The sequence below is a fragment of the Juglans microcarpa x Juglans regia genome, chromosome 5D (genome assembly GCF_004785595.1).
Source record: "Juglans microcarpa x Juglans regia isolate MS1-56 chromosome 5D, Jm3101_v1.0, whole genome shotgun sequence".
In the NCBI taxonomy this organism is placed as follows: Eukaryota; Viridiplantae; Streptophyta; class Magnoliopsida; order Fagales; family Juglandaceae; genus Juglans; species Juglans microcarpa x Juglans regia.
Genome location: NC_054602.1, coordinates 11,635,880 through 11,648,934, shown reverse-complemented (window position 1 = coordinate 11,648,934; position 13,055 = coordinate 11,635,880). Strand labels below are relative to the sequence as shown.

The 13,055-nt window shown below is 34.5% G+C and overlaps 2 protein-coding genes across 3 annotated transcripts; both read left to right on the top strand.

Moving 5' to 3' along the window:
* The first annotated feature begins 328 nt into the window (after window positions 1–328).
* On the top strand, window positions 329–712 carry LOC121265675. Its single transcript, XM_041169362.1, has one exon. The coding sequence runs from the start codon at window positions 329–331 to the stop codon at window positions 710–712; it is 384 nt and encodes a 127-aa protein (XP_041025296.1).
* Window positions 713–6,255: 5,543 nt separating this feature from the next.
* On the top strand, window positions 6,256–7,539 carry LOC121266078 (glutaredoxin-C9-like). 2 transcript variants are annotated; one of them, XM_041169799.1, is made up of 2 exons: window positions 6,256–6,402; window positions 6,874–7,539. In XM_041169799.1, exons 1-2 carry the CDS (start codon window positions 6,271–6,273, stop codon window positions 7,288–7,290), a joined length of 549 nt encoding a protein of 182 aa, XP_041025733.1. In that variant the 5' UTR covers window positions 6,256–6,270; the 3' UTR covers window positions 7,291–7,539. The 2 variants fall into 2 exon arrangements, with proteins under 2 accessions (XP_041025733.1, XP_041025734.1); XM_041169800.1 differs by having other exon boundaries at window positions 6,866–7,539.
* Window positions 7,540–13,055: the final 5,516 nt, after the last annotated feature.

Here is a 13,055-nt window from a genome sequence, read left to right as displayed (position 1 = left end):
TTGTTTTTAACGACTGTTTACTTAGAGACATTGGTTTTTGGGGACTGAAGTTCATTTGGTGTAATGGGTGGGAGGCCAATTCGAGTATTAGTAATGCCTTGATAGGTTTTTTGGTAATCCTTAATGGCGGAATTTGTTTTCACAAGCTAGAGTTGTACATGGTGGAGTTGTCTATTCTGACCATATCCCAATTTGGTTGGACTAAGAAGTAGTTCATATTGAGAGGAGAAGGGAGAAACCATTCAGATTTGAAGCCTTGCGGCTTGGTGAAAAAAGTTGTGATAAAATTGTTGAAGATATATGGAGAAATGGCACTGGCAGAAATACAATGGAACATGTGATGTCAAAGATTTCTGATTGTGGAAAGAGGCTACAAGCTTGGAACAGAACTAATTTTGGGAATGTTAAGAGGAATTTACAAAGAGCTAAGTATCGACTAAAACAGTTACAAGAAAGTGATCCTATGGGGGTTAGAAGAGAAGAACAAAAAGCTGTTAGGAAAGAAGTGCAGAAGTGGTTAGAACGTGATGAGGTGATGTGGAGACAGAGATCTAAGGAATTATGGCTAAGGGAGGGGGACCAAAACTCAAAATTCTTCCATATAAAAGTATCTCACAGAAAGAAGAAAAATCAAGTTGGGAAACTTCAAAATGAGGAGGGGGCATTGCAGGAAGGGGATCTGAGGGATAAGCCGATCATTGAATATTTTTAGAACCTGTTTACAGCATCAAATCAAAGAGGTGCTAGTGATTTTTTGGGGGTCTTAGCCGGGAAGGTGACTAGTGAAATGAATACTGACTTATCAAAGAGATACATAGAAGCTAAGGTTTTTGAGGCCTTGAAGCAGATGGATCTAGCTAAAGCCCCAGGACTAGATGGTATGGCCCATTTTCTTCTTTCAAAGCTCTGGGCCTTGTGTTGGAAAATCTTTCTCTAATGCTGTTCTTGATATTTTGAATACTCGAATTTTCCCTCCATCATTGAATCATATTTTTATTTAACTAATTCCAAAGAAGAAAAACCTTGTGAAAGTAGTAGATTTTAGACCTAGTCTATGCAATGCGGTCTATAAATTGATATCAAAGTCATTGCAAATAGACTTAAGAAGGTGTTGCCTTACATTATCTCGAATTCTCAGTGTGCTTTTTTTCCTGGTAGACTAATCATAGACAATGTGCTAGTGGCCTATGAGCTGGTCTATTATTTGAAGATGAAGAAGAATGGACAAAAAGACTATATGTCTCTTAAACTTGATATGAGTAAAGCATACGATACGATCAAGTTGAGTGGGGGTTTTTTGTAAGAAGTGATGAGTATTATGGGTTTTGATTCAAAGTTGATTGAATTGATTATGAGTTGTATTCAGGCTGCATGTTTTTTAGTTTTGGTAAATGGGGAACCAAGGGGTCATATAGTTCCAAGTAGAGGAATTAGACAAGGGGACCATTTGTCCCTTTATCTGTTTTTGTTGTGTACTGAGGGGCTTATCTCTTTATTGAAAGATGTTGCCATTAACCATCTTTCGTAGATGATAGTGTATTTTTTGTAAGGCTGATGTGGGGGAAAATAGAAAGATTCAAGCACTGTTGGCAAGATATGAGCGGGCCTTTGGTCAAAAAATTAATAGGGAGAAAACTGCTATGATTTTTAATGAAAATGTTTTAGTTGATAGAAAAAATGAGTTATTGTAGCTATGGGGTGTGAATGGGGTGCAACAATATGATAAGTATTTAGGACTACCTCCTAATGTTGGTAGATCTAAAACAAAGGCTTTCTCTAAAATAAAGCAAAAGCTATGGCAGAAACTCCAACTGTGGAAGGAAAATTTGCTTTCACAAGGTTGGAGAGAAATTTTGATCAAAGCAGTGTCCCTTTTAATTCCTACATACTCAATGAGTTGTTTTCTTTTACCTACTGGTCTATGCTCAAAATTGGAAGCCATGACGGCAAAGTTTTGGTGGGGCTAGAGGAAGGATGAAAGAATAATTCATTAGATAAATGTGCAAAAAATGTGACCAAAAAGGGAAAGGTGGACTTGGTTTTAAAGATTTGCATGTATTCAACTTGGCTTTGTTAGCCAAGCAATGATGGAGGATTATGCAAGAAATAGATTCTTTGCTTTATAGAGTGTTCAAGGCAAAATATTTTCCTAATGAAGTTTTTTTGAAAGCTGGTCTAGGTAAAAGACCATCTTTTGCCTGGCGAGGTATTTTGGAGGCTAAAAAACTATTGAGTCAAGGTTGTACATGGAAGATATGGGATGGTAAAACTACTAAGCTATGGGAGGACCGTTGGATCCCTGGTCACCAATCATTGATGTAGGAAAACACTTTTATTATGGATGAGTTTAGAGAAGCCCCTATGGAAAACTTAATAGATCCTATTACCAGAGGCTAGCAAGTGGAACGTCTTTGAGCTCTCTTCAATCCAAGTCTGGTTGGTGATATTTTGAAAGTAATGATCTATCCTGTTAAGGAATCTGATAAGATGATTTGGTCCCAAGAAAGAAGTGGAAAGTTTAGTGTAAGAAGTTGCTACAAGTTTTTCAAGGAGAAGCTAAAGGGTGGTATAGAAATGCACGAATGTAAGCCAACAACAGTTACTTTGGAAGGCATTGTGGAAAATGAAAGTCCCTAATAAAATAAAATTTTTTGCGTAGAGGGCCTGCATAGAGGGACTACCATCACAACATAATCTACTCAAAATACATGTTAAAATTGAGGGGTCATGTTGTTTTTGCAAGTGAGGGATTGAATATACAACACATGCATTGTTTTGCTGTCAATCCTTACACTTTAGCTGGTTTCTGTATGTTCCTTTGATGAAAAATATGGACAAGAATTTGTCTGTAATATAGGTAGCAATGCAGGTTTTAGAGAAGGCCAGGCAGGGAGCTCTCTTCATTGTTTTCTCTTGCATGGGGCTTTTGGTGGAGAAGGAACCAAATGATTCTTGAGTAGAAGAGTATAGCAGTGCAACAGGTTATTGATTATGCTCTTTCTATTCAAAGGTCATTCATAGATCTGAAGCAATTGCCTAAGACTATGGTTCGAGCTTACTATGAATGGAAGCCTCCACATAGTGATTGGTTGAAATTGAATGTAGATGGAGATGTTTTTGGTAAGATCAATAGAGCAGGGGTGGGGTTGGTGTTGAGAGATAGGAAGGGTGATGTTATGTTGGCAGCTAGCAAGATAGAGTATAAAGTAAAAGATGCTAAAGCTATTGAATTATTAGCAATCCTACGAGCCTTATAGTTGTGTGCTAACATGGGAATCCAAAGAATGTTGATTGAGTCAGTTGCTTGATGACTCATGTACAAGTGCTTAATAATGAACTTGAAACTGCTACTTTGTTAGATCGATCCTTTAGTGCATGAAATCAAAAAACTTCAAGGGTTATATGCAGAGTGCAAAATACAACATGTGTATAGAGAAGGCAATCGGGTTACTCACAAACTTGCTCGGTTTGCTTGGAATGTTGAGAGAATCTCAATGTGGGGAGATTGTTTTCTAGACTTTATTTTTTAAGCCATTTGGTTTGACAAATGTCTGTAAAATTATTTTTATTAATGAAATGTTCTATTCATATAAAAAAAATATATATATATAAAAAATAAAAATTCTATTCAACTTTTGTTCTTCATTTTTCGTAATTTATATTAATCCAAACCAACCAACCGAAAGCTAAACCATTGCCGAATTTACTTCTATATCTATTTTGAGGGGAGAAATTATTGCAGATCTAGATCTAGTACAGGTGTTTTCTAATTATATGTTCAATGTTTGTGGCAGTGTTGGGGAAGCACACAAAATGGGATCGAAATTTCTTTAAATTCTTACGGCCTGATCTTGAGAATTTTAAGCCGGAGAGAGATAAATGCATGAAGTGAACGAGCCATACAACATTGGTTAATTATTTAATCATATCCTAAAAAACTACATGTGATCAACAATAAATATTGTAGAGTTCTATTAATGTGTATCCCTAGTCAGTCTTTCTTCATTCAATGCTCTATGTTTGAATAAGAAAATGAAGGAATTTTTTCTCACAAAATGTAAAAATAAGAGAGAGAGAGAGAGAGAGAGAGAGAGATGCATCACGGATAAGGCGAGAAATTAACATATATAGGAAAGTTAGAATATCTTTAAACCTCGCACTAGTATATTAAACTTGAGGAGATCATCAAAATAAAGCTCATCTATATCTAGTAAAGGATAAAATAGCAAATTTGATACATATATCTATTCTTATATAAATAGTAATTAGAGTACTACTAGATAATAAGATGATCAACTTGACGTACGTGGAAAATGAACTTAAGAACCGCCATAAATAAAACGAATTACCAAATAAACCTTCGATTGAATGCATGCACGCATGCAGTACTGCTTTGTTTATAAGCAAACATGTATGAGTGTGTGTATTTATATATATATATATATACAATTTATCTTCTAAATCAAATTATATATGATCATATCATGTGAATAATCATGTATGTGATTCAAATGAAATCATTCATATTAACTAAAAGTACAAATCAGTACTTAAAGCAGGCTTTGAATCTGCCTGCCTGCAGATCATCTCCGATCCAATTGCTTCAAAATGAGCATGCAATATTTAATGATTATTCATTCAATTACATGAACTATACATAATTATTATTAAAGGAGTGATGCTTTCACGACATAACTTTGCTGAAAAGGACTACCATCCAATAGTTTGTAGTAATTCATGATGCTGTGCAATGGAAACAAACAAAAAACACCACCTGATCAAAGTTCTAGTATATTTAAATGCTCCTTAAATAAATCTCGTACGTCGGTTAAAGTGTACAGTAATATTATAGAACCCGGTTGGTGTGTTAAATCTTTGGTCGACAAAGACAAGTCATAAACGAAAAACGAAACAATAAAAATTTTAAAGAGATACAAATATTTTGTAAAAATGTGAATATCATTAATAAAGAATAGTTTTTTTTTTTTTTTTAGATGGGATCTACTTTTTTTATAAGTAATGGTATGAAATTTGTTTATTTGAGATTTGTATATATCATTTCTTTTAAAAATAAGAATAACACTATATATAAATTTCGAATAGATAAATTTCATATAAATTTTTTATATAAATACAAGAATTTATATAAAAGTTATCTATTTAGAACTTCAACAAATTATTTATATAAAGAGAAATGATAATTATAATTATGAATATATAAATATTGTACAATTATTTTAAAAATAAATAAATATAAATTTTTTAAAAAAATTAATTTTTTAATAATAAATCTTATTATTTTTCAACTATTGAACGCACTTGCGAATAAATTAGTATTACTCTTATATAAAACTGTGCTTTTAATTAAAGAAATCGGTAAAAACGGGTGGTACCGGCCTGTGGCTTATGTCGGATCCTCCCCATTCCTAGAGAGAGAGAGATGGCATAAACCGACGGCGTCACTGTCCTCGAGAGAAGGACAGATGTAGGTAACGACAACGATAATTTGACAGTCCAACGACGGCGTTTCCGGAATTGTTTGTCGGCTTGTCGGATCCCCTCTCCGCCCAAACAAAGCATCCTCTCCCTCCTCCCGGCCTGTAGAAATTGCCAGTTTAGGAATTTCGATCTGTTCAACCATTTGCCGTTGAAAAAGCTCCGTACCAGATCTCACGCGTTAAAAGACAGACACAGTGCAGTAAGCAACGCTAGCTGGTACGTACATCTCTATCTCTCTCTCCCCGGTTTTTGTGTGAGTAAACCCGGACTTTTACGGTTGGGATTTTTGGTACTGCTGCGGGGTTTGTTTTCCACCTTTCTTTTACCTTTGGTGGGTCCCTTTCTATGAGGCCCGGTTGATTGTGTGTGACTATCGTTGATGGATTGTAGAATGAATAATTACATGTCTCGGTCTCAACTTTGACTGTTGCATATATATATATATATCTATATATATATATATGCGCGTGAAGACAAGACAAAACAAAACGATTTATTAAACCCTTTTTAAGCTATATATCTACCTCCCTCTGTCTAATATTTGAGCATTAAAGTCCGAATACAAATTTAAAAAAATTTCAACAACTTTATATATATTTCATTAATAATGTTATATATAGTTTTAAGATGCATAACTCTTATATATATATATATATTTTTAAAAAAATAGAATTTATTATTAAAAAATAATTTTGTTTTACGTGAATCTGAAGTTTCCACGTAAATCTGCACGTCAAAAAGAAATATTGACAAGGCAATATATATGTATATATGCCTTGGGCTCTGGTATGTGTGTATATATATACACATAGAGCGTGTCCGTATAGTCGAAGAAATAAGCAGAGATCAAGCCGTCAGAGTTTGCCGGATACACAGCTCCCTCCCTTTCACCCTCTTCCTCAGGTAGCACTCTTTTCTGTCATCTCAGTTTTTATTGTTTTTTTAATCTTTACAGTACAATTTTCTAGATGCTAATTTATATGTTGGCAAACCCTAGGACACCTTTGATCTACATGCAGGCAATGCTTTCTCTTCGTTGGGCTTCCCTACTTACAGCGTTCACTAGATCAGAACGTTGGTCAAATACATTATAAATCATTGTCGCTCGCTCTTTTCTCCTTCGGTTCTCCTTCAAACTTTCAGAGCCTAGGAAACGTCCTGATCATCATTTCTCTCCCTGATCTCTCTCTCACATTTTTCTTTTTTTTTTTTGGCCTCGGCACCCTCCTGATTTCAATTTTAAGCGAACTTCGGACTCTTCTATCTTCTCTTTACCTCTCATCATACATATATAGACGTTATCCATTTAGCATTGGTTTTTTTTTTTGGTTTCCCTGCATCCAAGCCAGTTATAACATTCTACGAGTTTTCCAGAGACGAACCATGCAGGTCGCGAAGAAATCGGGAATCCAAATGGTCCACGGCATTGCCATCAACAGTGGCGCAGCAGCATCCATGAAGCTGGGAATGAGCCCATACTCGCTGGTGCGAGAGCTTGCGGCATCGAACGCTGTCGTGGTGTTCAGCATGAGCGGGTGTTGCATGTGCACCGTGGCCAAGCAACTTCTCCGCGGCCTCGGCGTCGGGCCCCTAGTCATTGAGCTCGACCAGCACGCCAACGGCCCTGAAATCGAGGCCGTCCTATACGAGGTCTGCCAAGAAGACCAGCAACCGATTCCGGCGGTCTTCGTCGGGGGAAAGTTCTTGGGAGGCGTGGAATCCCTCATGGCCTGCCACATCAATGGCAGCCTGGTGCCTCTCCTCAAGGACGCTGGAGCTCTCTGGCTCTGACTTAATTCAGAGCCGAGATATGATACTTGTTTTTCACTGACAATGATGACCGGAGCATGCTTGTGATCTTAACTCTTCTTTCTCATTTGGTTTTCTCTTATATGCTGCTATCTTACGTTCTCTCCCACTAAGACAGTCTTTGCCTATTTCATATAATTAGTAACCTATGTTACGTACCCTGTGTTCTTCATGTACAAGGTACGGATCGAGTGACAGAATGATCGGAGCATTGTTTCTTTGTCTTCTCGTTCTTTACTCGGGAAAAGAAAAAAAAAATATATAAAAGAGTTATATTAAGATAGGTGCAAGAGTTGGGCAATCTAAATATTTTCTTATATATGAGACTCGGGCGCGCGGGCAAGCTTGCGTTTTGATTTTCTTGCATGGATGGGTCGACCCTTGAAAACTGAAACATGATGTCCGAACTTTAGATTTGTTTTTATTCCTAATTAGAGCCTGCAACTCCATTGGGAGTCGTAAAAGATTTTCATTAGAAGCAAATTTGGGGATCAGATTGCCGGATCTTTGGTGTCGGCAGTGAAATAAAGAGGACAGGGTAACAGATCAGCCATGCAAAGTTATAGTTGGCGGATAATAGATAGGGTTAGACGAGATTGATTATCCGAATGAGAAATATGGAGGATATGCATGCCAAATATTCAAATAACGGTACTATATACTAATATATTCAAATAATAAAACAATCAATGGGCATCAACTTTATTGATAAATACTCTGGCCTTTTGTTTTTAGTCCCTAATTAACAAATAAAACAATAAACGATACCAGTGCATGAGGCCAAATTTGGATATATATAGCAAATGAGGTCAAAATAGCTTATTTATGATCAGTTATTTTCAATAAAAATAATTATTTCTTATCAAAATGAGTGTTTATATCATAAATAATCGTTATCATCACAAATGGTTGTTTTTCTTGTAGTGGTGACAAAATTAAAATGTTTTTCAATTTTTTGTTGATCTTCTTTTGCTTCGAACTTGATGATCTGTTAATTAAGCCTTGGCTTATTTTCCTTGATATTTTATTTTATCCCTTTAAGATCGAACCATATATATGGTACGTTCTTAGCCGTATTTAGTCACGGTACGTACTTACGTTCAATTTTCTGTTATTTCCATGTATGACTCGAGATATATCGAAGAAGGATCACGTATACGTTAAAAAAAATGAAAAATGACCCCTCTCACCGGCCACATTTAATATCAATTCCCATATATATGCATGCATTCATGCCAGTTTAAAAGAAAATTTCCCCTTCTTTTTTTTTTTAAACATATTTCTTGGCATGGGATGAATTAAAAACAATCACCACTCTCAGCCGTATTTAGTGTTTGTTTTTAGTTATTGATAATAGGATTAATGTTGAAAAGAAAGAATAAAGGAATAATAATAATAATAAGTATTTAAATAAAGTAGAAAAAAATACAGTGCTATATATATCAATATGCACAATATTTTCGATATACGTATATTTATAAACGTGTGTATATGTAAAATAGAGATCAATGAGATATTGTTAACTAAGATTTAACTAAATTTTTAAAAGAGACAATTTAATTATATATATGAACGCTCTTAGCTAGGGTTGTTAGATATATTTATATGATTATGTCTGTCTGTCTGTCTCTCTCTCTCTCTCTCTATATATATATATATATATATATATCTATATTCATTCGATCAGCCAAGCATAAAATATTTATATATGCACTCAAGGCCAGGTTGGTAGGTCAGAGATAATACCTTCTAATCAATTAGAGGTCACACGATTCAACACTCCATACTTTACTGATCCAGCAACATTAATAATGTCCATGTTAAAGATAGGGTTATAATCAGGTCGGGCTGGCTCACCATTAATTTTGAATATTTCTTCATATATTTTAGGTAATTCCCAGATCCTTAATTTTAAAAACTAAGGAGTACTTACTGATCATGAACATCTGTACTATATTATATATTTATAAGTGATGAGAAGATGATCGATCTAGGGGCTACTGGGATGCGTATAATGCCATGTTCACTTATATTGTTTCGGGACAAGTACTACGTACGTACGTCGTCTTTCAATAAGAGAGCACATGCAGCAGTACCAGTACTGCATCATGTATAATTTCCCAATTAATTCAGGACTTGCATTAATTTTTAGGACACGTTTACGATACATTGATGATCATGAAAGTTTTGGATACATGATGTTTAACCAATTATTATAGTCATATTTGTACGTACGTAGGAGCTATACATATACGCTGCGCGCTTGATAGACCTGAATGAAATTAACTCGGCGGTAGAAACAATAATTATAAGTGAGATAATAATACTACTGTTCACTTTAATGGCATAATTGCAGATATATAATTATCTACCAATCAAAAAAGTTGAAAGCTCTTCGATCGATCACCATCATGTACAGTGAAAAAATGACAGAAAAAACATGCATGCAGTTATATACAGTGAATTATATTCTTTGCATATTTTTTTTTAGAACGATTGTACGGTGTTTGCGTACTTAATTTATGACTATATGTAATATTATTCTATAAAAATAAATATTACCACCATAAATGATATTAAGATATATATATATATATATATATATACAGAGATTAATAATTAACCTATATAGCCGCATGAGATTGTAAATTTGTTTTCCAGTTTTACAAAAAATAAAAATTAAAGTCTATAAAAGCATATTGATGATCAGCCTCGCGAGTCGTATAATGCCATGTCTGGATCATAAGATCAAGAAAAGCAAAAGCTGGCTGAGAAGAACTGCGCAGCAGTCTGCATAAAAAGGACATTATATATCTTTGCTTACAGTTGCATATAATATATCCCACATCCTCGTAACGGAATCAAATCCTGATTGAATTGTCGATCTCGATCCTCTCTAGTCTGATCCCCCGCGCGTTTTGATGGCTAGATTTTCATGTATAAATCTTTCTGCAAATGCATGCATTTTGTACACAACCCTGCAGATCGACATTAATTAGTTGATCATTCATTAATTCAAACTGGCTATCTTCAACAACCGTTGATGATCAACTTGAATAACAGCTAGCCTTGAATATCGTCTTTTTTTCTTCTTTTCTTTATATATATATAGGTACTTACCATTTATGGGGTACGTATTTTTTTCTTTTGGCATGAGATTGATCAAATTAGTCTATATATATAATACATACAACAGTAAACCAATTTGTTTCATGGCAGTATAAAGAATAAAAAAAGCGTCACATTGTCAGGGAGATGGAGGTCAGGGATGCAGGTGATGATCATCAGCTTGCAGGGAATGATCATTACAAGGATATATATATATATATATATACACACACATACACACACCTATAGTTTGAAGGATTTCATGGGAAAATATATTCTGAAATGATCATAAGGAAGATATGAGATTTGACCATCTATTTCCCATTTCTAAAAGTAGAATTTGTGTGATTCTTGAATATAGAAAGCTAGCTGCCGCGCTGTATGCAATATCCCAGCACTACTGGAACGTTGTTTCTTGAGATTCCGTACGTTGCATGCATTGACCACTTTGAAATTAACCCATGATGGACCAATCTTTAGCTAGCTAGCTATCTGACTGATCTTTTGAATCCATTAATGTGATCTGGAGTAGTACGTACAATAATTGAATGTTTTTCACGTATAAGGCCGGGTATCTCGTTATTCAATTTAATGAATGTATTTAATCAAGATCAGTCGTACTGTATTTGTACGTACTATGCCCTGAGCATGTAGGCCGGATGGAATCAATATTTCTTACTAAACATACATGATATTTTGGGCTATATATAAAACAGTCATCGAGTTCCATGAAGTTTTGTGAATTAAAAGAAATGGTGTTTTTTCAAAATTAAAAAAAAAAAAAATCAATAATTTAAAGACCGTTATGATCATCTATCAATGAGTGAAAGAAAAGCAGGAAATAAACATCACATGAATTTAAGTACACCCAAATAGAAATAAGTTTAGGTACTCAACATTACTGCGTACGTACCCCCCCCACGCCCTGATCAACATTTCAATTATTTAGATGAGTTGTGTATTATAGAAGCTAGCAAACGGATCCGAGTGAGTTTGAGGTTCAAAGTCTAAATTTTATAGGGGTAAGCTTAATTTTTGGGCAGATATATATCTATCTATATATATATATATATATATATATAAAATATGAAAACTATATATGAAGTAAAACAACATAAAATATATTCGCTACAAAAAAATTAATTATTTTTGACTAGTTATTTTGTATCAAAATGAGTCTACTTTTATCGTAACTAATCTGTCACACATGTTCATTTTTTATCTTGTAGTGATCTAAAAAATTCAAAAGCGGGACTGGCCCCAGGTTCCATCTCGATCTCTGGACATGCAAATTGAAAAAAATACAGCGCATGGTTTTACAGATGACTATGTATTTGGTATTAACTAATGCGCAAATCGCGCGAGTCTTTAATTCTCTGTACTGGGCGAAGAAAGTTTCCTCCATCCATCTTTATTATATGGAAATTATAAGATCTATATATTAAGCATATGACAACACATTTTTTTTTAAAGTTCAAGTTAGAAAAATTGTCACGTGTGCCTTCATTTAAAAAGTAAGTATTTAATTTTATCACATGTTCAAGGGACAGATGCCAAATTTTTAGATAGGTTACTTCAATATCCAAACTGGTTTTGAGGAAAACTTCGTCCCTAATGAATTGTATCTGATAAATTAATATATATAGCGGTTAGTTTTTGATAATTAAATTCAAAATAAAATTTATTAATTCGTGTAAATTAATCATTTACTCTATCATGTTTTAAAAGAGTTATGCAGATTATAAACTTTGAACATTTTTTTTTTTAATCTTTTGCTTAAGACCATGCATGCTTGTCATCATGTTCTAGCTGCGCGCGCGCGCGTTAAACCCAAAGTTTAACGTGTCATGATCATGATGATCATGAGTTTCTTCATAATTAAGATCTTCAAGATTTTCTTTTTTAGAAACACATGAATTATATTAATGATGATTAGGGCTAGAGAGATTTTTTTTTTAATCTTGCATTATTGCCAATAGCATATGTTTTCTCTCTTAATACCGCTGCAAATTAAATTAGTTCAAAATCGTAATGAAATTTATCTCTAAATTAAATTCCTGCATGCTCATGACATTCAATCGAAAGTTGCATGAAGTTGAGTATGTGTGTGTATATTTTTATATAATACACACACTAAGATTATTCTATCGATATAATTAAGAACATGCATGATTAATGTTAGATTTATATAAGCATATATTGAGAACAAAAAGATCAAAAGGTCATTTGATCTAGCTAGCTAGCATTGCGTTCAAAGACGTGACAATGAATGATATTTTGATATCAGATGTGGAAGGGATAAAATAAAACAGGCAATGACGTTTTCTAGGCCCAGCCCAAGGGAGACTCATCAAGAGGGAAGAAAGAGATGGGAGGAGGGGACAAAGGGACGAGGGAGTGCAGAGTGTTAGGAGGGAAAATGAGTGATGTGACATAATGTAAAGGGAAGTGACATAAAGCCAATAGGGCATGAGATAAAAGGCACGGACGCATACGACTTCAGGGACTTTTGGCCAGGCTTGCTCGAAACTTCACATTCTTCAACCTCACTGTAGAGACTCCAGCGAGAGGATGAAAACTAGATAATAGAACTCAGATCTCCATTATACAGTGAAGACAATAGACTATGAGAGATTGTA